Consider the following 27,708-nt stretch of genomic DNA (forward strand, 5'->3'; position numbering starts at 1 on the left):
ATGTTGGGATCTGATTTGTGGAAAACATCACAGTCCAGTCATTTTCGGATTTCCCAATGCAAGGGATAACTTTCAAATTTCCCAGAGTTGGGCTTTAAAATATATGTAAGCCCTAAATCTACTTTGTCGTATGTTTCACTTTATGCCTTACCGTTTAAGCAAACCTTTTTTTGGGAATCTTTTGCAAGATTTATTTCTTGGCGATCCTGCCAGTAGCAGCACTTCCTGTTGCAGGCTGACAAGGCTAAGCCACTGCTTCTCAATTAGCAGAAGTGTTGTCGGCCTGCTGTGAAATTCCTTCACTTGGCTGTTTGGTTGCTTATGTGAGAGATCTGATAAGCAGTCTAAGTGCCGGTTCACACAGGGGCGACTTGTCAGGCGACCTAGCCACCTGCCAAGTCGCCTCCCGTTCTGTACAATGGAACCGTTCTAATAGGAGCGACGCAAGGAGCGACTTAGAAAAAGGTTCCTGTACTACTTTGGGGGCGACTTGCATAGACTTCTATACAGAAATCGTTTTGCAAGTCGCCGTGGCAGTCGTGTGCAGGTCGCCTCGGTGAGGCGACCTGCAAGTCATGCCGCCCCTGTGTGAACCGGGGCTTAGGGTGAACTGAAAGAACGCACAAGGCAGGCTGACAACATTGTTGCCAATTGTAAGATAGTGGCTTAACGTTGTCAGCCTGTAATAGGAAGTGCTGTTATTAGCAGGATCATCCTTACCTTACCGAGCTGGCCAATCATCGCACAGGCTGCAGATATAACACCCAACCAATCTATAGCACCCCCAACATTCAATTCCACCCTTTTCTCCTGCGTTTTAGCCAAATCCACTTATCAACTATTTGCAAGCAACGTTAAAGACGGACCTGACCTTATCCCAACTCTGGCCCTCTGCTCTCCTCCCTTGAGCTTCCCTTCCTTTGGATTTTCTACCGCTCCTTTATTTCATTAGTTATCTCCATAACTCCCGCATCCCTTGCTCTTCCCTTTAGGACCCATGGACCCAAACAATGGTTTAGGGTTAGGCCATTGACCCGCGATCTTAGGCCCATGAAAAGGTTTGTATTTTATGCTTTACTTTAGGCCCTGAAAGTCTAATATTGCTTACATTTGAAAATATATTCTCACTGCGAGTAACTTTTACCAGATGTTCTAGCCCCAGTGTGAGTGTCTTTTTTGCTATTTCCTTCTGAAAACCAAAAAAAATGATTGAAACAAAAGCAAATGAACCTTGCTAGGTATCCCCTGTAAGGGAAAACCCTTCACTTTTTCAGTGTAGGTCCACATTAAGACAAGGCCCTACCTAATCATATGATAGAACTGACCCCTTACTGATATAGACTGTCTAAATGTTTGTTGTTGCTGTATAACACCTGGTCATGAAAACAGCATCAAACAGACCACACACAGTGCACACTTTATTGCAGTTAGCAGCTGCCATAATACATTAAGGTTCAAATAACAAAAATATTTTGGGCAAAGTGGAAGTAACTCCTTAAGAGAAAGCTATAAGAATAGGTATTGCCTCTCACCAAGTGTCTATCATGTCCCACATATCTGAGTGAAACATACTGAACATGGCGCACTCTGAAAAAAAGTGGTACGACTGCATAAGCCAATGCCTTGTGACTCTGGACAGGTTATCTTACATATCAGTCTCCCAGATTTAGCCCGTGTCGTCTTCTGAGAAGCTCTGAATTTCACAGTGACAAGATACCATGGACCTTATGTCACGACTGACAGATCTCTCCTCTTATGTGACACACAGCTGTTAGAGTACACTTTCCTGGACTCCACTGCAAATTCTTCCATTTCTAAAGGCAAATCCAAAATGTCTCTATTGCAATGATGCAAGTGTGAAATTCAGTGTGCATGTCATAGATCAGACGGCAATTACTGTCACATAGATAAGATGCCCATGTTACTTTCAGTATCAACCATACTCAGTATAGTCTAAGGCAGCCTTTTTCAACCAGGGTGCCCAGGCACCCTGGGGTGCCTTCTGGGTTCTTCAGGGGTGCCTTGGCAAATGCAAAAAAATTAGTGTGCAAGCCAGTGCCTGCTTTTTTGTTACACAAAGCCACAGGTTTCCATTGTCCAACGTTACAACCTTGAGCACTGTGTAGGCCTGCCTCTAGCATCCTAACAACCACTGATGTCATTGGTTGATAAGAAGGATATCAGGCAACTGTACAGAATCCTTGTTTGATTCCCCGCCCCCCTCTTTCAGCACTGGAGTCACATTAGCTACACGGGGAACAGTCAGTGCCCGTCTGCAGTCTAATCAGTGCCCATCTGCAGCATTGCTCCTCACTGCAACCTGATTAGTGCCCATCTGCAGCATTGCTCCTCACTGCAACCTGATTAGTGCCCATCTGCAGCAGTGCTTCTCACTGCAGCCTGATCAGTGTCCATCTGCAGCCTTGTCAAAATATAGGCTGCCACCGAGGGGAGGAGAGGACGAGCGCTGCTGAAATAGAGTTGGCTCTCCTGTGTACTCGGCTCGGCCTCATGCCCAGTCCCGCCCCTTGGCCCAGATCCTATGATGGACATAACGCCGGTCCAAAGCCGGGATGTCAATGCTAGGAGTTGTCCAGGGGGCGGGACTGAGCATGACTGCGAGCCGAGCCTATTTTAAGGGGGAAAAAGTGCGTGTTATACGCCGATAAATACGGTAAGTGCCCCCAGCAACCCCTGTACAATGTAGAACCTATGGTCCTGCAATGCATGGGGTGATAGCAGAGATCTGTGGCTAGTCAGGCAGAAAGAAGTGAAGAGGCTTCAGAGGACTGGTTGCATGAAGTACTGTATATCACATAGATATACCATGACCTGGATATATGAGAACCTTAACAGACATACCTGAGACATGTTTCACTCCTTTCTGTCCTCCTTCAGCAGCATTTGCAGACAGATGATCGAAAAATGAGAAAGCACTGGGCATCTTTTCTAGGGATAAGGTATTTTCTATTGCCGTAATTAACCTAGGTTTAATTAAAAAAAAAACAAATAAGGTGAAACCAGTATTATTCAAACAAATTACAAGAAGAGTCAGGTGAGCACAGGTATTGGACTTTGCATCATGCAATTTAATAACCTTATAAGAATTATTTTGTAATAATTGTACTGGTTGTTTTTTCCAGCTTTAGCTGTCACATTTTACAAAGAATATTATTATTATTATGTTGTATTATTATTATACAGGATTTATATAGCGCTTTACAACTTGGGGGTAGACAGTACAAATACAATACACTTTAATAAATTAGGAATCAAAGGGCCCTGTTCGTTAGAGCTTACAATCTTAGTGGGAGGGTCAAGACTAACAGTAGTCTATTTGGAATTTTAATGTGCCTTATGTATAATAACTTGGGTAGTGCAGGTTGTGTGCAATAAATATGCAGCTGTGTGCTAGGCCAGCACACTAAGCCAAGCAGGGTTCTAGTGCTATGTGCGGTGCTGAGGGTCTAAACATTATGAACATTCTTACAGGAGGGAGAGCAGAGGGATGCCCTTATCAGTTTGCTGCTGCTCCTTCACTGCCCAGGCATTGGCTGGGGTGGATTCTGGACAAGGCTGTATAGCTTAGCTGCAATGTAGATTGCAGGGAAATCAATGGTTTGGCTTTGCTATGTGGCAGGGATGTCTAGCTCATAAATCTGATTTAATAGAACGTTTGGCAGATAAACATTTCCCAAATATTTATTATTATGGTGTTGTTAGCTGTATCAGCTTTTTTCAACCAGGGTGCTTTCTGGGTTCTTCAGGGATGCCTTGGAAAAATGTCTAACAGTTCCCACAAATTACCCAAAAGTTGTCAACGAGCCAACAAGTGGATCAATCTTGCCTTTTTGTTGCACACAGCCACAGGTTTCTATTGTGCAGCATTACAACCTTGGGCACCTTGTGGGCCAGCCACTGACATCCTAACAATCAATGAAATCATGGGTTGATAAAGAGGACCTGCTCAGCATCCTTGTTTGCCTCTTCTCTGCCCCTTTCTGTCACTACTGGGGTCACGTTGGCAAAGAGAGAGGGAGAGAAACTGAGGAAGAAGAGAAACGCTAAAATACAAGTCCGTACCAGTTTGCAAAAGTGGAGGAATGAATCACATCTAATGTTGGGTGGCCCATGTTGCATGTGCTTTAATATGTAAAACTGTTAGTTTAGTTTTTTTTACGTTTTAGAATGGGTGCCCCAAGATTGTGCATACATTTAAAGGGTGCCTTGACTGGAAAAAAATCGAGAAACACTAACCCTGAAGATCAGCTATATATTTCTCCATGTTTTATATCTCTTTTAACAATCAAGAAGAAATATTCCAGTTTCTCCTTTGCTTTGTTACTGAAATATCCAAATTAAAGCTGAACGGGAGAAAAAAAATTGACCCTTTCAGTGGGGTACACCCCAGTTGTAAGGATTAAATGTTTGTTTTGTCTAGGGGGTAACATAAAAATCCATTATACTTACCTTATCCCTCTTTCCCACAGGCTTCCCAGCTGCATGACCTAAACCCCAAAGCCATTTCACTTCTCCACTTTGTCAGTCACGGGCACTCCAACATCATCATGTACAATGGAGCAGTGGTTCTCAACCCAGTCCTCAAGTACCCACAACGGGCCATGTTTTATGAATTTCTCTTAGATAAAATAGCTGTCCAAAATACCAAGCCATTGACTCTGATTTAAAGCACCTGTGCAACATAAAGGAAAACCTGCAAACATGGCCTGTTGGGGGTATTTGAGGACAGGGTTGAGAACCACTGCTATAGAGGACTAGCGTTGGAAAGAAGAGGCTGAATTTCATTACAAGAAGCCACATTATGGCCTCCATGGACATTATAATTTTGCACCACAATTCCCAACATGAATTGGATTAAGGCAGTAATTTTTTTTTTTTAAGAAACCCATTGTTGATATTAACTGGTTTGAACCTCATACCTAAGAACAGATATTTCTTTTGAATGTACTCATTATAAACAAATGAAAGGTACAGTGATGATTAGGTCAGTGACCCAGTTTTGCTAATCTGTTTATGAGGTATCTTGATGAAAAATGTTTCAATACCCCTCAGTCCCCTATTGTAATGGTACTTTGTAAGAGAAAAAATTATCAAGAAAAATCTTTGGAAAATGGTCTTAATGGTATGGAAGTATAACGTAAGTATAGTTACTTTTTCTTCTCCCCCTAAATTCAATGAGGATTTAACCCTTGCTGCATGGGAGAAGTCCCTACTGCGAGGATCTTTTTTTTTTCAGAGTTTAGCTTTAGGCCTGAAAATAAAAGGAATAGCTTATCGGTTTACTTTTATTGTATATACAGCAACTTTATATAAAGCAAATGCTTTGGGTGGCTTTAGCATGGAAAAATCCCGCTAATGATAAGGTCTTTGTCAGGAAGCTGGTTCAGATAATGCTAAATCTCATACAGTTAATGCTAATTCTTATGCAGCTAATGCTAATTCTCCTGCAGCTACTGCCCATTCCTGTACAGCTAATGCTTGTGCACATGTACCCACACACAGACAAGCTCAGGCTAATGTCCAGCATGCACTGCCATGTAGGCGCATTTCTGTGCACCAACACGCATCGGCGTGCACGTCTTCAGGTGTTGGCACCAAATAGCCTATTTAAAGAGACCCTGCTGGATTCTAGCCACTAGGTGTTCTTCAGCTTCCCCTGATCCATGTTCCTGTGTTCCTACTTGTGCTGACTGATCTTCCATTGCTGACCTGGCTTGTTACTGACCTCGCTCTGTGGATTCTGACCTTGGCTTGCCTCTAAATATTCTCTGCCTGATCTCCTGGTGCTGACTTTGGCTTCCTAATGGACCTTGCTCTGTTTGCTTCCCTGGTACAGACCCCAGCTTGCCTCCTGACCACACTGCTGTCTTATTGTGTATGACCCCCCCGGCTCAACTTGGCTACATCCCTGACCTGGCAGTCACCTGCTATCAAGCTACTGGCACCTGTGCTTCTTTGAGCCTTGTACCTCAGTCACCACATTCAGGGGGGCTCGGACCAGAGTCGCAAGGTAAGCCCTCTTGTCAACTCGGCCTCCAACCAAGGTACGTGACAGTCTTTTTTCATTTCGAGAGAGCATCAAAACCATTGCCAGAGGTTCTAATCTTTCATTACTCTAAAAAAAAGTGTTTTTGTTTTTTGGCTCTCTCCTGACAGGAAGTGAGGGAAAATCTCCCCAATAGGGGCACAGATGGCAATAAAGATAGAGGCATCAATACTCTACCCAAAGCATATTAAAAAAAAAGTTAGCTGCAGTTAGGTATTACCTTCTGTTATTTGTTTTATACAAGTAACTGAGGGTAATACCTTTCAAAACCAACTCCAGCTAAATATGGCAAAAAAAAAAGTAGGACCCAGGACTTCTCACTTTCATTTTGGCAACTCACAGAATGTATTTTAAAAATGTAACAAAAACTGTGGAATGTTATTTAAAGTTTTTCATACCACCTTCCAGTAACTGACTTCAAAACTTGCTGTTACAAGCAAATTTCTAACAAAGATAGTCAAATATGTCAGTTGTACAGCACCATAAACATAGTGTGCATTGCATTGTGACCTCCCTGTGAAGAACCAGCTAACCAACTGGATGGCACAAATACATTAAACTGTTATGACATATTTATTCTTCTGTATTGTGTCATGCAGCTCCTTACACAAGAATTGTCTGAAATGCATATTCAGATACACAATAATATACACAATTCTCCCCCAATTTAGTTTCATTATTCAATAGCAGGACAGCAAACGCACTCAGTGGGTAACTTAAGGACACTGACATGGCTAAAAAGTTCTATGTCTACTTGGGGAAAAAAGCAAACAAGCACACAACAATCCACAGCACACTGTGTTTTTGGGTAAATATATTATGCATTCTATTATATTGAAATTCATCTTAAAAACTTCAGTAAAAAAAGTCAATCTACATTCCTGAACAAACAAGACCCATGCAGTACAAACACAAGGTGTTATACCTGCCATTGATGTCATTATGAGCCTAGAAAATAGAAAACAAAATGTCTATTATAGGTAACATGTCTGGAAGGGCTTTGTAGAGCAAAATTATAAAATAATGACTTGTGAATACAAAGAATTACATTGATTAGTGTGTGGGATGCTGTAATGTTAACAAAACCATGCAAACGCATCCACAGCATCTGTGTTAGGCCAGAGGGTCCTTCTGTTCAACGTACAGCAGGTACATTCTTGCACTCTGCAAGAGCTTACAAAACTCTTAAAAAAAAAAAAAAAAAAAAAAAACAACAGTAAATAAAAAGGGATTTGAAAGATAAATTCCTTGCAAAAAAAACCTGCTATGAAGCAAATCTGGGAGTCAGGGCCGAAACTGGGGGGGCAGGGGGAGTACCTGGCCATATTGAGGGGGGCGCTGCTGACAGGAGCAGTGACTCTCTCTCCCTCCACCCACTTCTTCTGTCTCTCCACCCACTCTTCTTCTCTAAGATTATATTAGGACTTTCTGTCATATTTCAGGTTCTCAGTAAAAATTGTGTTCTGTTAGTAGATTTTTCATGTTTTGTACAAAGTAATAAAATATTAAAAATTACAAACTACTGACACCGTCCACTGCTCTACTGACACCAACCTCTGCTCTATTGACACCATCCTTTTTGGAAGGAGGGGGGCGCCGAGTCTGTGCCCCAGGTGAAAGGGTGCCTAGCTTTGCCACTGATGGGAGTTGCCAATGCTGACCTCCTTCTTAACCACTTTACTGCTACAGTGCAGCCCGGCTGAGCAAAATCTGCTTTTCTGGGTAGTCTGCTGCACTGCACAAGCTGATCAGTGGCTGCCGGCCAATGGATGACCGCCGGCACCCGCTGATTGGTGAGGAGGAAGACAGGTCAGAGCTCTGTCTATGTAAACAAAGCAGAGCTCTGTTCAGTCAGTGGGGATGTTTAACCCCTTCCTAGCCAGTGTCATTAGTACAGTGTCAGTGCATATTTTTAGCACTGATCACTGCATTAGTGTCACTGGTTCCCATAAAGTGTCAATGTCAGATTGCCCGCCATACTATCGCTGTCCCACTATAAGTCGCTGATTGCCACCGCCATTACTGGTAAAAAAAATAAAAATAAAACATATCCCATAGTTTGTAGAAGCTATAACATTTGTGCAAACCAATCAATATATCAATATATGCCAATTGGCTTTTTTTTACCAAAAAATATGCAGCAGAATACATATTGGCCTAAATTTATGAAGAAAATAGATTTTTCAAAATGTTTTTATTGGATATGTTTTATAGCACAAAGTAAAAAATATTTTTTTTTGGTCTTTTAGTTTATAGCGCAATAAAACCCCAGTGGTGATCAAATACCAAACACCAAAAGAAAGCTCTATTTGAGGGAAAAAAAAAGGTAAATTTAATTTGTGTACAGCGATGCATGATCATGCAATTGTCAGCTAAAGTAACACAGTATTTGCGTATAGGGGGGGTCATGAAGGGGGGTAAGGTCAAGTGGTTAAAATGCTAGTCATATTAGTACTTCATGTTCAATACATTCACACTCATTAAAAAAGAATTGCATAAATCAGGAAAGTTAGAGAGAAGTTAAGGTCCTTGTCTGACCACTTGTTCTAGGTCAGTTACTCATAGTACTGAAGCCAGAGGGTCAGTTAGGTGTCAGGGAACTAGCCTTTTTAGAAATGAAGGTCGGCAATGGCAGTCCCCATGTTCATTTGTGAAAAGTTTACTTTAAAGCGCATGTGCCCTACCCGGAAGAGCCCGATCACGTATATATGTGTGTATATATATATATATATATATATATATATATATATATATATATATACACACACACGTGATCCAGCACAGAGCTGCCGCCCTGTAACAGTAAAACTGTTATAGGACGGTCAGCAAGTGGTTAAAATGTCACAAAACCCAGTGATGTATTTTGGTTTTGTGCTGCCCTAGGCAAGACTAAAAATGGGTGATGCCCCCCCCTACTATCCATAGGTGAAGCTTTACAGGTCACCACTTTTGATTTACAGAGGAGGTCTGGTGGTAGAATTACTGATCATGATCTGATGTTCGTGGTGATATCTCATATGTATGGGACAATCGCTGTTTGCGTGCGTGTGGGACCAACATGCGTGTTCACCTTTGCGTGCAGGTATGGGAGGACGGGGGCACTTTTTTTTTAATTATTATTTTTTTTATTTTATTTTTACACTTGCTTTAATTTTTTGTTATCACTTTAATTGCTGTCACAACTTGTAAACATCCTTGTGACAGCAACAGGGATGTGACAGGTACTCCTTAAGGAGACAGCTGGGGTCTATACGACCCCAAATCCCTCCTCTGCACTTAAAAACATTCAAAACACCAAGATCTGTGTTTTTGAATGCTTTCGATTTTTAAAAACTGGCACCTATGGTTCCCGAAGAAACTGGAAGTGATGTCATGTCATTGCTTCCTATTTACTGTTATGAACAGCCGAGCGAAGCCACGGTGGCTCTTTGCTCGGTTCTCTAAGGGCATTTTGCACACTCACAGCGCCCCAGGCGTCAGCGGTAAAGTGCCGCTATTTTTATCTGCGCTTTACTGTCGTTTTAGCTGTGCTTTTCGGCCCCCGCTAGCAGCCGAAAAAGGGGTTAAAAGCGCCGGCAAAGCGGCGCTTTGCTGGCGCTTTGGTGGCGCTGCCCATTGATTTCAATGGGCAGGGGCGCTTTAGGAGCAGTGTATACACCGCACCTAAAGCTCCTCAAATAAGCTGTGAAATGTGAAAGCCCTCGAGTGACATGAGAGGCACTTTACAGGCGCTTTACAGGCGCTTTGAAGGCGCTATTTTTAGTGCTATAGCACCTGTAAAGCCCCTCAGTGTGAAAGGGGTCTAATTGAGCATTTTCTATTTGATTGGCACATGACTTACAAAAGTAATAGTACCTTGTGCTATATAGAAGAAAACTCAGTTTATGTGCACTTACATTTCTGAAAATGTACTGGATGTCTTTAAACCAGAAAAAATATATAGGTAGTAAGACTAAAATAATAAATAAATGACTGCCCCTGTTACTAACACATAAATGGTTTCTGTTACATACAAGAGGAAATTTGACCCTGAAAATAACAACGCGTCCCATCTTTTCTGATGTAATAAATCTAATAGGGAAGAACTATACTTTCCTTTTAGATATTGCCCCAATAAGGGTCTCCAATTGCATTTTAATCCTGCCTAGGGGTTCCCCTTGTCCTCCCCTCTCCTATCAACACAGCGCCCAGGCCGGGAGGAAATTGCAATATGTAAGGATGCTCCGCCTCAGTCGCATTAAGTACGGCCAGTCTGGCCAGTCACCGGCCACTTTATGGGGGCACCAGTCCCTACCAACTACACCCCATAACTGGCACCAGTCCCTACCCAGTCTGCCCCATAATAACACTGGTGCTACAGCAAGCTGCCATCCACCAGGGAATGTTTATTTGTGGGAGGTGGGAGCCAGGACTAGGGAGAAGGGTGGGGGGCTTTTTTCGTGCGGGAGTGGCTTTTTTGACACCTCCCCGCAAAGTGCCACCTGGGCTGTGTTGGCCTAGGCCAAAACACAGCGCTGAGTGAACCTGCATCATTAAAAACTATCAGTAATACTGCATTACATGCTGTTCATACTAGGGCTGAAACAACTAATTGACATAATAATTAACACTATTTTCATAATCGATTAGTTGGTCAGCCAGTTAGTTGGCATGCATACAGAATGCATTATTTGTTTGCATATCAGAAAATACAGTGCAGCACACATACAGCTCAGTACACCTTCCAAACATGTCAGAAGGTGTCCAAGAACTTGTGAATGAAGGAAGTGAGTGAGTCTAAAGGCAAAAGTTTATTACCCCTGCTTTTACCCTGCTTTACCCTTTGTACTATACTTTGCAGCTTGCTATAGGGGCACTCAGAAGGCAGGTGGACCCCAAAAGAGGAAAATCAGGGCTGCTCTGTGCAAACCCATTACACAGAGCAGGTAAGTATGACAAGTTTGTTGTTCAAATAAAAGAATCCAACGTTTACAATCACTTTAAGGGCTCTGTGCAGTGAAGATCAGCTTCTGAACCCAGGGAAGCTGGAGGCTGATAGACTGGAGGTAATATAAGGAATCACAATTAAAATTTAAAGTAAAAGTTTACCAGTATCATGCATTGTATTTAAAACAATTATATTCATACAAAAAAGTTTCAGCCTTTTGTACTCCTTTAAAGAGGAGCTTCAGTCTACCCCCAAAAAAATTTAAAGTCAGCAGCTGCAAATACTGTAGCCCTTGACTTTTATTATTAGGACACTTACCTGTCCACGGATCCAGCGCTGTCCTAATCCGAGCCAATTCTTCAATGAGCTTCGGGTCCAGGCACCAGCAACTTAACTAAGGGAAACTGGCATTGAAACATTATGGATTCACAGCCGGCTTACCACTGCGCATGCGCGAGTCGTGCTGCGCTTTGTGAATGGTCTCGCAGTCTTCTGGGACCTGTGATGTGTGCAAGAAAGGCTGCGGAGTGCCGCGGCATATAGATATTCAAGAATAAATTGTCTTCTTTTAAATTTTACATATTAACTAAATTATCTCCAAACTTTTCATGAGGTTTTTATCAATATTAAGTGATAATTCAAAACAATAATCTGTCAACTAATCGATTATGAAAATAATCGATAGTTGCAGACCTAGTTCATACTCACTCAGTCGCTATAAGATTCATTTTCTGTATTCTGCAAAAAACCTGGTTGATCCTGCTGCTTGCTATCTCCACCTTCTGTTCATGTCCCCAATTCAGCTAGGGATTTTGCAGCTGTGGTGGTATTTCTGCACAAGCCCAGTTTTCAGTGAGTTTCTATGATGAGCATTGCTCATAACATCTGAGAAGCCCATGTGACTACAGAGTCACACATGTCGGTGTATACACAATGGTATATGACAGACCACTCCTTCCCTCCTCCTCCATGCCCACTAACCAGCTAAACACAATGGGGATGGGATATTACATGTAGATTAATGGAGACTTTGCCTCCCTCTCATTCTAAGACATGGGCTAGAGGGGCGTGACACAGCCTGTGACTGGCAGAAATCTGCCCACACCATAATATTTTCACAAAATAATAAAGGTTTTATTTTCAAAGATATATTTGTATGACAATTTAAAACAGTTTATTGATATTAGTCATGTATTTTTACTCCATATTCCAAAGGGCGTTTACATTTTATTTTGAACATGTGACCAGCAGCAGAGGACTAGAAGCTCCTCCTTGTTATGTTTCCCTGCGGACAGGCTGGGAAAGATCTGGGTCATGTGACAGCTGTATATCAATTAGGAAAAAGGTACTTAGATGTTTTTTTTTTTAAATTAAGTTATTTACAGTGCCATCATCCACATACAGAAATAGAGGGGACAATGTAAATTAAACAGTGTGTGTTTCCTATCACTTTACATTTCTCACACTCAACAGTAATGCCGCGTACACACGAGCGGACTTTCTATCCTACTTGGTCCGGCACACTTTCCGACGGACTTTGTCCGCCAGGTGCGCCGGACTTTAAAACGGACGGACTTGCCCACACACGCCGGGACTTTCCGGCGGGCTAAGTCCGCCCGTCTTTCCGACGGACTTTCGCCGGAGTTCCGGCGGACTTTCAGAATGAACGGACTTGCCCACACACGGACAAGTCCGTTCATTTTGAACGTGACTCAGGTGCGACGGGACTAGAAAAGGATGTCAATCTTGCCGCTTTTATCGGCGAGATTGACACCTTACTAGCCCCGTCGCGGGGCATACCAGGCCCTTAGGTCTGGTATGGATTATAAAGGGGAACCCCGCTACGCCGAAAAAACGGCGTGGGGTCCCCCTAAAATCCATACCAGACCCCGATCCGAGCACGCAGCCTGGCCGGTCAGGAAAGGGGGTGGGGACGAGCGAGCGCCCCCCCCCTCCTGAACCGTACCAGGCCGCATGCCCTCAACATGGGGGGTGGGTGCTTTGGGGGAGGGGGGCGCCCTGCGCCCCCCCCCCCCAAAGCACCTTGTCCCCATGTTGATGAGGACAAGGGCCTCTTCCCGACAACCCTGGCCGTTGGTTGTCGGGGTCTGCGGGCGGGGGCTTATCGGAATCTGGGAGCCCCCTTTAATAAGGGGGCCCCCAGATCCCGGCCCCCCACCCTATGTAAATGAGTATGGGGTACATGGTACCCCTACCTATTTACCTAGGAAAAAAGTGTAAGTAATAAAACACACTACACAGGTTTTTAAAATATTTTATTAAACAGCTCCGGGGGGGGGGGATCTTCCTCCGGCTTCGGGGGTCTTCTTCCGGCTTCGGGGGTCCCTCCGCTTCATCTTCTCCCGGCGTCCGGTTGGTTCTTCTCCGCTCTCCGGCCTCTTCTCCCAGTGTCGCAGGTCTTCGGCCGGCCCCTCCGCTCTCTTCATGTAGCTCTATTGCGAGCGGAGGTCCGGACTTCTGGGCTTCTGGGCTTCTTGGCTTCTCTTCTCTTCCCCCAGATGTTGACACGACGCTCTCTCCGGCTGGACTGGTCTCTGAGGGCTGCGTTGTGACTTATATAGGCGGAGACCCCGCCCCCATATGATGTCACAGTCCTTGGGCATGCTGGGACTGTGACGTTTTAGGGGGCGTGGTCGACCACGCCCCCTAAAACGTCACAGTCCCAGCATGCCCAGGGACTGTGACATCATATGGGGGCGGGGTCTCCGCCTATATAAGTCACAACGCAGCCCTCAGAGACCAGTCCAGCCGGAGAGAGCGTCGTGTCAACATCTGGGGGAAGAGAAGAGAAGCCAAGAAGCCCAGAAGCCCAGAAGTCCGGACCTCCGCTCGCAATAGAGCTACATGAAGAGAGCGGAGGGGCCGGCCGAAGACCTGCGACACCGGGAGAAGAGGCCGGAGAGCGGAGAAGAACCAACCGGACGCCGGGAGAAGATGAAGCGGAGGGACCCCCGAAGCCGGAAGAAGACCCCCGAAGCCGGAGGAAGATCCCCCCCCCGGAGCTGTTTAATAAAATATTTTAAAAACCTGTGTAGTGTGTTTTATTACTTACACTTTTTTCCTAGGTAAATGGGTAGGGGTACCATGTACCCCATACTCATTTACATAGGGTGGGGGGCCGGGATCTGGGGGCCCCCTTATTAAAGGGGGCTCCCAGATTCCGATAAGCCCCCGCCCGCAGACCCCGACAACCAACGGCCAGGGTTGTCGGGAAGAGGCCCTTGTCCTCATCAACATGGGGACAAGGTGCTTTGGGGGGGGGGGCGCAGGGCGCCCCCCTCCCCCAAAGCACCCACCCCCCATGTTGAGGGCATGCGGCCTGGTACGGTTCAGGAGGGGGGGGGCGCTCGCTCGTCCCCACCCCCTTTCCTGACCGGCCAGGCTGCGTGCTCGGATCGGGGTCTGGTATGGATTTTAGGGGGACCCCACGCCGTTTTTTCGGCGTAGCGGGGTTCCCCTTTATAATCCATACCAGACCTAAGGGCCTGGTATGCCCCGCGCTCGCCGCAATAGGAAGATTTGTTTTTCCTATTGCAGCGAGCGCGAGATGCAATACCATCCCCTCGTGTCGTATTTGGTCTGTCGGACCAGCCTACACACGAGCGGGCTTTCCGTCGGACCAGCACACACACGAGCGGACTTTCCGCCCGAAACTGAGTCCGACGGAAAGATTTCAAACATGTTTAAAATCTAGGTCCGGCGGGCTTTTGGGAAGAAGTCCGCCGGAAAAGTCCGCCGCCGCCCACACACGGGCGGATTGTCCGGCACACTCTGGTCCGCCGGACCAAGTATGCCGGAAAGTCCGACCGTGTGTACGCGGCATAAGACATTTGCAATTGGTTATTTTATTGTACCTTCAGTTTAGATCATTTATTTTACATGTAAATTCAGTTGGAATTTAAGTCTGGGTTTATGATGAACTTTCATGGTCCAAAAGGTGAGTACGTGACATGGGAAGATGCAGTAGTAAATAGTGGTGTAGTTATCCTGCCTATGCAGTGTGAAAAGAAAGCGTGCATATCAAGAGCAACTGAACATGGACCAATATATTGGCAGGTAAAACAATTCACATGTATTTTTCAAATTTTGTTTTTTACTTCATTGGCTGTAGTTCTCCTTTTTGAAACAAATGTTTTTTACAGCAAGGTCTGGAAGATGAACATTCTAAGATTTTAGCACTAAAGTGGCCAAGTAAATGTTATTCTGCTGCCTTCTGTTCTCTGCGATTACAATACAATGTACTATTACTCATAGAAAGGAAAACAACGTATGTGGTCAGCGATTGACAGATACGGAGAAAAGAGTACAAACAGGCGAAACACTGTTATGTCTGGTTATGTTTTTAATGAGCAGTCTACTGATGGGTTTTGCTTGCACAAGCCTTTAAAACCTCTAATAAGGAAAACCACAAACACATTTGGAAGACTTACCACCAGAAAAGCAATAGCATCCAGTTCATCTAGGTCCTTGGCTGCTTTCTCCAGGACTTCTTTTGCTGTATCCACATTTTGCTGGAAACTGACCATCTGGTCATATAAATAATCCATCTTCATCTTCTTTACTTCCTGAAAGCTCTCCCTCTTTTCCTTATGCTGGGCAATCACTTTTTCTATCATCTTTTCATTCTGTTCTGCCAAACTCTTCTCACCTTCTGTACAGTTTTTCTATAAAGATAGTTTAAAATGTCACTGATAATACTCATAGTCCCCTAAGACACCCAGAAACATAAGGGTCTCTCTTCACTTTAGACCAACATTCTCCAAAGCTGACCAAAGACAAAACTTAGCATCATTGGAAAGACTTGATTAGCAACATGTTCATATTTGTGGTCGTGGGTACCTGCAGACACTGCTGGCCAACAGATCTCAGAAAAAACATCAGTTATGCCGCATACACACAATCTTTCCGACGGACTTTCGACGGAGTTACTACGGACTTTCAAACGACCGGACTTGCCCACACACGAACGGACTAAAGTCTGTTCGAAAGTCCGTTGGTTTGAACGTGATGACTTACGAAGGGACTAGAATAAGGAAGTTCATAGCCAGTAGCCAATAGCTGCCCTTGCGTCGTTTTTTTTTCCGTCGGACTAGCATACAGACGAACGGATTTTTCAACCGGACTCGAGTCCATCGGAAAGATTTGAAACATGTTCTAAATCTAAAGTCCGTCTGATTTTTCGACAGCAAAGGTCCGATGAAGCCCACACACGATCAGATTGTCCGGCGGATTCGTTTTGTCTGACCTTTGCTGTCAAAAAGTCCGCTCGTGTGTGTGTATACGGCATTAGAATATCTTTTTAGATTGCTTTTCTTTCCAATATGATAAACTGGTGCCACAGTTGTCTGCTATAGACTCCCTACGAATTGGACTACATGAAAATCATATTATATCCAAGCATTTATTTGATATCTCTTTGACTTTTTCACTATATGGACCCCTTATGTATGGATACATGTTGACCATATCCCCCCCATCCCCTTTAATCTTTCTTCATAGGTGAGCTTCTCCAAGCCTCTTATCAGTTGGTTGCCCTTCTCTGCACTTTCTCCAGTTCCCCGATATCCTTTTTGAGAACTGGTGCCCAAAACTGAACTGCATATTCCAGATGATGTCTTACTAATGATTTGTACAGGGGCAAAATGATATCTCTCTCTGTTTGCAGTCCATACCTCTCTTAATACAAGAAAATACTTTGCATGCTTTGGAAACCGCTTCTTGGCATTGCATGCTATTATTGAGCTTATGATCTACCAGAACACTCAGATCCTTCTCAACTATGTATTCCCCAGTTGTACTCCCCCTAGTATGTATGATGCATGCATATTCTTAGCCCCCAACATTTGCCTCACAGTTGCCCAATTAAACAGTGAATTGAGGTCAGCTTGTAAGTTGGAGACATCCTGAAAGGACGTTCCACTGCATAGCTTGGTGTCATCTGCAAAGACTGAAATGGTACTTTTAATTCCAGACCCTATATCATTTATAAATATATTAAGACCCCTTTCACACTGGAGGCGTTTTTTCAGGCGCTACAGCGCTAAAAATAGCGCCTGCATAGCGCCTGAAAAAAGCCTCAGCTGCAAACCCAGTGTGAAAGCCGAGTGCTTTCACACTGGGGCGCTGCGCTGGCAGGGTGTCACAAAAAGTCCTGCCAGCAGCTTCTTTGCAGTGGTGGAGGAGCGGTGAATACACTGCTCCTCCACCGCTCTTCCACCGCTCCTGCCCATTGAAGACAATGGGGCAGCACCGCCATACTGCCGGCAAAGCGCAGCTGCAGCAGCATTTTGCGGGCGGATTTAACCCTTTTTCGGTCGCTAGCGGGGGTTAAAACCACCCCGCTAGCGGCCAAATCGCCTTGCTAAAACACCGCTTTACTGCCGACGCCCGGGCGCTTTCAGTGTGAAAGCACTCTAAAAGTAAGGGTCCCAACACTGAATCTTGGGGTACATCACTAAACAACCCTAAACAATTCAGAGTAAGAATTATTAACCACTATTATCTAAATACGGTCTTTTAGCCAGTTTTCTATCCATTTACAAACTGATTTTTCCAAGCCTGTAGACTTTACCTTACACATTAGTCGTGTGTGGGGAACTGTGTCAAACGCTTTTGCAAAAGTATACTATGTCCACAGCCACCCCTCTGTCTAAGGTTTTACTTACCTCCAGTGGCGGCCCGTCCATACAGGGCGCAGGGGCGCCGCCTCCCTAATCCATGCGTCCGGCCCCCTAATCTATATGCGGGCCACCTGACGCATGGATTCCAATGGGGTTTTTTTTTTTTTTTTTTTTAAAGCACGTGATTAGAGCCAGAGGCTTAAAAAAAAGGGTGGGCTCGGGGCGCAGAGCACTGCACTCCGGGCCAACCAGTTGTGTGACAATAGTGAAATAATATTCGCTATTGTCTTCCTGATTCTCCTCCCGGTCAATCAGAAAGTGGGTCCTGAGATCCGTCACCCAATTGGCCGAGAGGAGAAGCGATCCTATTGGCCGCCGAAGAGGGAGGAGACGTAGGGGAAGCTGCTGTGAAGCACCAGGAGGTGGAGACGCCGCCCGGAGGAAGCAGTGCACGCAGCCTAGATGGGGTGAGTTTGGGGCTGGTGGCCGACCGACCGGCGGGGGGGGGTACCTGTGACCCGACCGACCAGCTGGGGGGGTGTAGTCAGGTGGATTGTTTGCTGCTACCACCAGCTGCCACTGCTTACCTCCTCATAAAAAGAAATCAAATTTGTCTGACAACTTCTGTCTTTCACGAATCCATGATGTCTGTTACTTAAAATATTTTTTTTTCCAGCAAGAACTCATCTATGTGGTCCTCCAGTATCTTCCCAACTATAGAAGTTAAACTAACAGGTCTGTAGTTACTTGGTAAAGACTTTGATCCATTTTAAATATAGGTGAGACCAAAGATCTATTGATATAGTAATATACGGCACTGGAGTGGAAACCTCCTCTCAACCTTTCATTGTGAATAAAAAGAGAAGATATGAACCTATCAGCTTGTTTGTGCTCCTTCTCATTCTTATTTCCTCAGTTCAGGAAAATACCCTAAACCTACTTTTGCAGATACAGCTTTACTTATCACAGCTACTTTTGTTCCAATAAAAATATGTCAAATGATCAGACACTTACTTCAACTTCATTAAACAACGCCTCCACCCTGGGAACAAATTCTTCAGTTTTCAAGGAGCTTTCTTGCAGCTTCTCTAGCAGTTTCTCCAAATTACTCTGGAAGCATAAAATAAGTTGGTTTTTCATATAAATGTGTGTATGTTATCTTTTTTTTTAACCCACTGCGTATACATATAAATGTGAGGCAACCTTAGCAATGTACTCAATTCCTAGCACAGCCTATTAATGATGAAGTACTGCATGGTTCTCTTTGTGATATAATGGAGTTGATTTACTGAAGGGGCAGAGCATGTTCACTTTGCAAATTTGTAAATTTCCACCTAGCTTTCTGAATGAAGTGAAAAATTCACTTTGCAAAGCACACCCAATCATTTGCAAGGAAAAGTTTAAAAGATTTTTGCCTGCACTGATTGGATGATTGAAGTTAGCTCAGCTTCAACTCACTCACTAAGCCAAGATGTCATGTCTCTATTATTGTTGAAAACCTTTAAGGCTTGCAATCAACACAAAAAAATGTGACTTCGCCATGAACTTAATGAATTTGTAAAATCAAAACTTTTTTATTGGTTTTGAGAGAGTGGGTTGCAACCCCTTTCAGGTTTTCATTGTTGTATGCATCCAAAATTAGGTAGATTTACTCTCTTTTTTTTAAATGTTGTCACCAGAACAGCAATAGAGAAGGAATCTCCCAATGGGAACACTTGACAACTGTCCAAGAGAGGAATTAGCTCACTTTGGAGAACTTTCTTTCATTTCCAGTCGTGTCTATAAAACAGGAATCAAAGGGAAATCTCTCAAATGGGACACAAATGACAAATAAAAAAAAAAACTGGCAAGGCTTTTACCATTAACCATTCTATCCAGAATGAAATGATTGTATTGGCTTTAAATAGAATTCCATACTGACAGAAAAATTAATCAGTCTTGTTGTGTGTGAGAAACAGCAAAAAGGCTTTGCAGGATGTGTTCTGGGAATACCTTTTCTGCATGACAAACAGGTAAGTAGTGAAAACATTTTCACTGGTCAGATTCTGCTGCAAGCTAATGTCTACAATTGGCTGAAAGTAGCTTGGGCTGCCTGCAGCTGTAAACATGCATCCACATGTATCAGCACATTCAACGGGGACAGATGTCTGACCATGAATGCAGACCGATTGTGCCCGGCTGAACATCTGTCCCTAAATGCAGGTAATTATTAGATGTGCAGGTCATACATCTTCAGGTAGCCCTGGCTCCTTCCAACCTGTCATTGAATTGTGCAAACTGAGCAGCCACTGCTAATTGGAGCACATGGGATCCCTGCCATATGTATCAGTAGTATCCTTATTGCACCATGGCCAATTTAAAACATGTGAATTAGGAAGGACACGTGTAAGGACATGGCCCCTTATCCTCCTGGAATAATAACATGTTTTGCGCCATTCAATATTGTTGCATAGTTTCTTGTTTTCTACTTAGGAACAGCAAGCAGGGACAGAAAACTTCAGTGCATAAAGATAAGATCTCACATCCACAAGTAGTATGGTGCTGTGTTGGTATGGAGAATTCCTATGGGAATGCCTGAAAGTTTTAGAAAAGCCAGAAAGTGGCCAGGCTGAATTAATTGCCTAAAATTGAAAAATGTATTTTTTAGTGGGCTTAAAGGAAAGGGGCATGCAATACGCTATAAGCATTATGGCCTAGTAATTTTATTGGTTAACAACAATAGGCAAACACAGTGTGCTTAAGCTGATAAAACACAGACATTTCTAATTGTTGGTGTCTTTATTGAACACACGTATAAACATTTAGAGCCCATTCACACAGGGGCAACTTTGGATCCGACTTCAAGTCGCCCCTAGTCGCCTCAAGTTGCGCTACATGAAAAAATCAATGTAAGTGAATGGATCCGTCTTAATGCACACTACTTCAGTCGCTCCGACTTCAGAAAAGGTTCCTGTACTACTTCAATCCGACTGGAAGGCAACTTGTACCCATTGATTTCAATGGAAGTTGCCTCCAAGTCTGATCACTGTTCATAATGAGGCAACTTTACAGGAAGCAAAGTAATTTACTCCACTAAACAGCCAGCCCCCTCCTTCTCACACACAGCTGATAAGCTCTGATTGGCCACTTGTAAATATCCCTGTCCTGGAGGCGACTTCAGGTTGTGTTGTAAGTTGCTCCAAGTCGTACTGTGATACTCAAGTCGTGTCCAAGTTGCCTCCCAAAGTCACGCTGGAAGTCGTGTTGCCCCTATGTGAATGGGCTCTTAGGCCGGGTTCACACATATGCAAATTGAATGCGTATTTCTCCGCATCCAATTCGCATGACAGGAGAGTGTGACCGGTTCTCAATGGAGTCGGTTCACACAGCACCGAGGCAGCCGTGGTCCGCATTTAAAAAGGGTCCTGTGAGTCTTTGGTCCTGATTCAGGTGGAAATTCAGGCAAAAATTTAGACCTGATTTGCACCTGGATCGGTGAACAGGGACGCACCGGACCCCATGCTGTAACCCGTGGCCGCAGCATACTGTATGTGAATCCAGCCTCACAGTACTGGAGGAAAAAGTAAGTGAACCTATAGACAAAGTTAATTGGGGTCAGTAGTTTGCACACCTGGAGTCCAATAAATTAAATGAGTTTGGAAGTGTGATTTTGAGCTACTTTGATTTATAAAAGCCACTCAAACATTTTACGACTGCTGTTCATAAGAAGCATCAGCTTATGTGAACCATGTCACGCAAAAAAGAGCTCTCCGAAGACAAACAGTCAGGTCCATAAATATTGGGACATTGACACAATTCTAATCTTTTTGGCTCTATACACCATCACAATGGATTTGAAATGAAACAAACAATATGTGCTTTAACTGCAGACTTTCAGCTTTAATTCGAGGGTGTTTACATCCAAATCAGGTGAACAATGTAGGAATTATAACAGTTTGTATATGTGCCTCCCACTTTTTAAGGGATCAAAAGTAATGGGACAATTGGCTGCTTTGCTGTTCCATGGCCAGGTGTGTGTTATTCCCTCATTATCCCATTTACAAGGAGCAGATAAAAGGTCCAGAGTTCATTTCAATTGTGCTATTTGCATCTGGAATCTGTTGCTGTCAACTCTCAATATGAGATCCAAAGAGCTGTCACTATCAGTGAAGCAAGCCATCATTTGGCTGAAAAAACAAAACAAACTCATCAGAGAGATAGCAAAAACATTAGGTGTGGCCAAATCAACTGTTTGGAACATCTTTAAAAAGAAAGAATGCACCGGTGAGCTCAGCAACACCAAAAGACCCGGAAGACCACGGAAAACAACTGTGGTGGATGACTGAAGAATTCTTTCCCTGGTGAAGAAAACACCCTTCACAACAGTTGGCCAGATCAAGAACACTTTCCAGGAGGTAGGTGTATGTGTGTCAAAGTCAACAATCAAGAGAAGACTTCACCAGAGTTAATACAGAGGGTTCACCACAAGATGTAAACCATTGGTGAACCTCAAAAACAGGAAGGCCAGATTAGAGTTTGCCAAACAACATCTAAAAAAGGCTTCACAGTTCTGGAAAAACATCCTATGGACAGATGAGACCAAGATCAACTTGTACCAGAGTGATGGGAAGAGAAGAGTATGGAGAAGGAAAGGAACTGCTCATGATCCAAAGCATATCACCTCATCATGGTGGTGGTAGAGTCATGGCGTGGGCATGCATGGCTGCCAATGGAACTGGTTCTCTTTTATTTATTGATGATATGACTGCTGGCAAAAGCAGCTGGATGAATTCTGAACTGTTTCAGGCAATATTATCTGCTCATATCCAGCAAAATGCTTCAGAACACATTGGACGGCGCTTCACAGTGCAGATGGACAATGGCCCGAAGCATACTGCGAAAGCAACCAAAGAGTTATTTAAGGGAAAGAAATGGAATGTTATGCAATGGCCAAGTCAATCACCTGACCTGAATCCGATGATGAGCACGCATTTCACTTGCTGAAGACAAAACTGAAGGTAAAATGCCCCAAGAACAAGCAGGAACTGAAGACAGTTGCAGTAGAGGCCTGGCAGAGCATCACCAGGGATGAAACCCAGCGTCTGGTGATGTCTATGTGTTCCAGACTTCAGGCTGTAATTGACTGCAAAGGATTTGCAACCAAGTATTAAAAAGTGAAAGTTTGATGGATGATCATTAATCTGTCCCATTACTTTTGGTCCCTTAAAAAGTGGCAGGCACATATACAAACTGTTTTGATTCCTACACCGTTCACCTGATTTGGATATAAATACCCTCAAATTAAAGCTGAAAGTCTGCAGTTAAAGCACATCTTGTTTGTTTCATTTCAAATCCATTGTGGTGGTGTATAGAGCCAAAAAGATTAGAATTGTGTCGATGTCCCAATATTTATGGACCTGACTGTATGATTAAGAGTAGTTGATCTGTACAAGCTGGAAAGGGATACAAAGCAATCTCAAAGTGTTTAGGCATCCATGAGTCTACAGTTAGACAAATTGTCTATAAATGGAGACAGTTTAGTACTGTGGCTACTTTTCCTAGAAGTGGGGGCCCAGCCAAGATGATTCCCAAGCCACAAAGCAGAATCCTCAATGAGGTAAAGAGGAACCCACATGTAACAGCTAAAGGCTTGAAGACATTATTGTAACTGGTAAACATCCCTGTTTATGAGACTACCATACTTATGTCTTTGAACAAGCAGAGTGTTCATGGCAGAACACAATGGAGGAAGCTGCTGTTCTCCCAAAAAAATTGCTGTACACCTGAAGTTTGCCAAAGAGGGCCTTGGCAAACTGCAACGCTATTTGGAAAAGTTGAACTTTTATGGAAAATTACTCAGCACTATTTATGGTGTAAAAAGGGCACAGTTTACCAGCATCAAAACATCAGTCAAGTATGGTAGAAGGAACATTATGAAGTTTACCAAAATATCCTACAGAATAATATCAGGGTGGCTGTCCACCAGTTGAAGCTTAGTATAAGTTTGGTGTTGCAGCAGGACAATGACCCTAAGCACTGAAGTAAATCCCCCCACAGACTGGCTTCAGAAAAAGAAATTGTGCCTTTTGGTGCGGCCCAGTCAGAGCCCATACCTTAACCCTATAGAGATGATGTTCTATGACCTCAAGACAACCGTTCACACCAGACATCCTACAAATGTGTCTGAGCTGAAGCAGTTTTGTAAAGAGGAATGGTCAAAAAATTCCTCCTGAACGTTGTGCAGGTCTAATCCAGAGCTACTGAAAGTGCTTACTTGAAGTCATCGCTGCCAAATGAAGTTTGATCAGTATTAACCCTAAGGGTTGACTTAAATTCACCTCCAGCACGTGAAATTTGAATTGTTTGTGTTATCGGATTAAGCACATTGTTTGTCTATTGTTGTAACTTAGATGAGGATCAGATCACAATTTATGGGAAATTACTGCAGAAAACCAGTTATTTCCAAGAGATTCACATACTTTTTCTTGCCAGTGTAGGTCATATTCAACAAATATTTAAATTCATATTTCTGATTTGGTGCATTCTGCTTGTTCTGGTTGAGTTGAGTAGCTCAAAAAGTACTGCATGAAGAGAATGCCAGGAAACTAGCATTTTAGGAGGAGGTTAGTAAAGGCAGACTAAATATTTATCTCTACACAGATTTTATTTATTGTTGTTTATTAGTAAGTCTCGGTTCACACGGGGGCGACTTGTCAGGCGACCTAGCCGCCTGACAAGTCGCCTCCCGTTCTGTACAATGGAACCGTTCTAATCGGAGCGACGCAAGTCGCTCCGACTTAGAAGAAAGGTTCCTGTACTACTTTGGGGGGCGACTTGCATAGACTTCTATACAGAAGTCGTCTTGCAAGTCGCCCCGGCAGTCGTGTGCAGGTCGCCTCGGTGAGGCGACCTGCAAGTCGTGCCGCGTCAAATTCGGCTACAGCATCTGGCAGAGTAGTTGCGAAAAGTTAAACCATGTTAGTCATCAATGAATGCAAGGAGTTTGATATTCAACCACTTCAGCCCCGAAAGAATTTGCCCCCTTAATGACCAGGCCATATTTTGCAATACGACACTGCGTTGCTTTAACTGACAATTGTGTGGTCTTGCGACACTGTACCCAAACAAAATTGACGTTCTTTTTTACCCACAAATAGAGCTTTCTTTTGGTGGTATTTGATCACCTCTGCAATTTTTAATTTTTGCGCTATAAACAAAAAAATTTTCAAAGAAAAAAAATTTTACCTTCTGCTATAATACATATCCAAAATAAATATATAAAAAAAAATTTATTTATCAGTTAGGCCGATATATATTATTCTACATAGTTTTAGCAAAATAAAAAAATCGCAATAGGCGTATATTGATTGGTTTGCACAAAGGTTATCGCGTCTGCAAACTACGGGATAGATTTAGGGACTTTTTTTTTTTTAATGGTTTTTACTGGTAATGGCAGCGATCTGTGATTTTTAGCGGGACTGCGACATTGCGGTGGGCAAATCTGACCCCAAATTATACTTTTTGGGGACCAATGACATTATTACATTGATCAGTGCTATAAAAATCCGCTGATCAATGGACAAATGACACTGGCAGGGAAGGGGTTAACACTAGGAGGCGATCAAGGGGTTAAGTGTGTTCCCTGGGTGTGTTCTAACTGTAGCGGGGATGGGCTTACTGGGACATGACAGAGATCACTGTTCCCGATGACTGGCAACAGAAGATCTCTGACATGTTATTAGGCAGAACGGGGAATCGCCTTGTTTACATAGGCAGTTCCCCTTCCTGCCTCTGTACACACCAATCGCGGGCGCCAGCGAACATCGAGTCTGCGGGACCCGCAGGCATGCCCCCGTGGCGGGCATGTGCGCACCCGCTATACTCCTTGCACAAACCAACGTACAGGTAGGTCGGTTTGAGCAGGAGAGCCGACCTGCCGCAGTAAATGTATGTGAGCTGTTCGGCAAGTGGTTAAGTGACACCATTTTTTATTGTCTAACTCAAATAGACTTATTCAGATTCTCAGACAGTTAATCTTGCAAACTTTTATACCATTATGTGCATTTGTTTGTTTAAGAGTAAAGACTTACCGTCATTGAATTCACAGAATTTTCCAAAGTTGTAACATCATGGTTTTTGTGATCGCCAAAAACGTTATCAATAGCCACTATAGGAATCTCACAAGTATTACAGAAAGTGTCAATCTGAGCCTTTTTATCTTCTTCTAGAGAAGTTTCAGATACCTCCTTAGATAGATCATCTTGTGGCATCTCCTGGTCAATAACCACAAAGCCAGAATTTTCCTGTTCTTGTGTGGCCTCTTGTACAGAATCCAGAAATAAGTCACTCCCACATTCTAAAGATTCTTGATCTTCAAATGTGATTTCTTTTAAAGAAACGTCATCCTCTTCAAGGTCATCTGGAGAAATGATGACATAGTCCAGGGTCTCATCAACTTCTTCCTCATCTGCAATACATTTCTGTTTTGTAATGTTAGGTTTTGGTGCTTCTATTTTTATAGTGTCAACATTTTCCCTGTTATTAACACTTTCCTGCAACAAATTTGTAGAATCTATTTCATGTTGTAGTGAAACAGGAAGCTCCCTTGTTGGTGTCTCCTTTGTAGGTATTTTTGAAAAAGCAGATGGTGTATTTTCTTTATCTTTCCTAGTTTCAGATTCCAGATTTTCTTTGGGCAAAACTTCATAGCTCAGATATTGTTCCTCTTCACTGCCTTCATCGCTGTAAAACTCTTCTTCGTCAGATTGGTCAGCACCAGCTGGGATCTCATCTTTCAGATTAAATTTTTCAAAATAGATTCCAGTGCCATCATCATCTGAAATTCTGCTATGAAATGATTCTAGAGAAGTGGTACTTTCTGCATCTGAGCGGTCATGCTCATGTTTTGTTTTAGATCCTCTTGCTTCTTCATAAAGATCTGTATAAAGAAAAGACAAAGCAGGAGGCTCCTCTAAAAGCTCTGGGTTTATTGGGTAAGAAGTGGGGAAAAGGAACGATTTGGTCAATACACCTTCATCTGGATTAAATAAGGTCGCTCCATTTGTTTTCTTCACCTCCTTATCTTGATTGCATTTATCTTCATCTAGGTTTGATGGTGGACCAGCTCCATGGTGTGACAAGTTTTCAAAGGACACACCATAGAAAGATTCATCCAGATTATGCAGCATATAGTAGTCCTCTTCGGGAGATGGTTTTCTTTCAACAGAAAGACCATTTTCTATTCTTGTATCATGGCCTATGTCAGGCTCTTGGCTTAATGTTTTTAATTCAGTATCAATAGGTATTTTGGTATCAATCAAAGTAAACTTTTCAAAATAATCTATGTCATGAGCAGATTTATCGGGAGGTGTGATTGTCACATTTTCTTCTTCTACTGTTTTGCTATCTTTCTGATCAAGCTCATCAGGTATGGTAACCAATTGTGTATCATCTTCATCTAAAAGCTGTTTTCGCATAAGCATGGGGTTTTCTTCAAGGTATTCCAATCTGTCTTGCATCTCCTCACTTGCATCTTGGTCAACTGTTGATATAAGATCTGGAGCCAGGATGTTTAAAATCTCTGAGCCATCGGAAACAATACTGAACACATTTGATTGTGTGCTAGGTATCTCATTTACTTGGGACAGCCCATCTTTTCGTGGATTACATAGTTTAGCTATGTTTTCTAAAACATTGCTTAAATCTTCAAGAACATATGGTGGATATTTTTCAATGTCATGCTGACTTGATACTATTTCAGCTTTTTTTTCAACTAATGACTGTGGATTACGTCCTTTATATTTTTTGGCATTTATAACATTGGCATTTGTAGTTGTGGTTTTCTTCTCTTGCAAATCCTTTACTGGACAAGATGCAGAAGTTGCACTGTCATGCTTTAATGCAGGGTCCTTTTCTATATTTTCAGGCTCTAAAAGATAAGAATAAATAAAATATATGATATTTTCACAGAGTTGTTGTAAAAGCTATCCTGAACATACTATGTAAATTCCTTAATTGACCCATGGAGTTAATATTGCTGACATTACCACTGACACCAATGAAGGGGGGATTATTATTGGTAACACTGACACCAA

General features: G+C 43.2%; 1 protein-coding gene across 2 annotated transcripts in view; it reads right to left on the minus strand.

Annotated features, from left to right (window-relative positions):
• The window catches only part of CMYA5 (cardiomyopathy associated 5), an 88,673-nt gene that overhangs the window by 45,040 nt on the left and 15,925 nt on the right, over nt 1–27,708 (minus strand). For both annotated transcript variants that reach the window (XM_073623715.1, XM_073623707.1), the window contains exons 3-7: nt 25,705–27,542; nt 18,650–18,745; nt 15,446–15,679; nt 6,993–7,015; nt 2,863–2,984 (exon numbers count right to left, since the gene is read on the minus strand). In XM_073623715.1, the coding sequence (XP_073479816.1) occupies nt 2,863–2,984; nt 6,993–7,015; nt 15,446–15,679; nt 18,650–18,745; nt 25,705–27,542 (2,313 nt within the window). The remainder of the gene's footprint in view (nt 1–2,862; nt 2,985–6,992; nt 7,016–15,445; nt 15,680–18,649; nt 18,746–25,704; nt 27,543–27,708) is intronic.

This window comes from Aquarana catesbeiana, linkage group LG01, assembly GCF_042186555.1.
Source record: "Aquarana catesbeiana isolate 2022-GZ linkage group LG01, ASM4218655v1, whole genome shotgun sequence".
NCBI classification, from domain to species: Eukaryota; Metazoa; Chordata; class Amphibia; order Anura; family Ranidae; genus Aquarana; species Aquarana catesbeiana.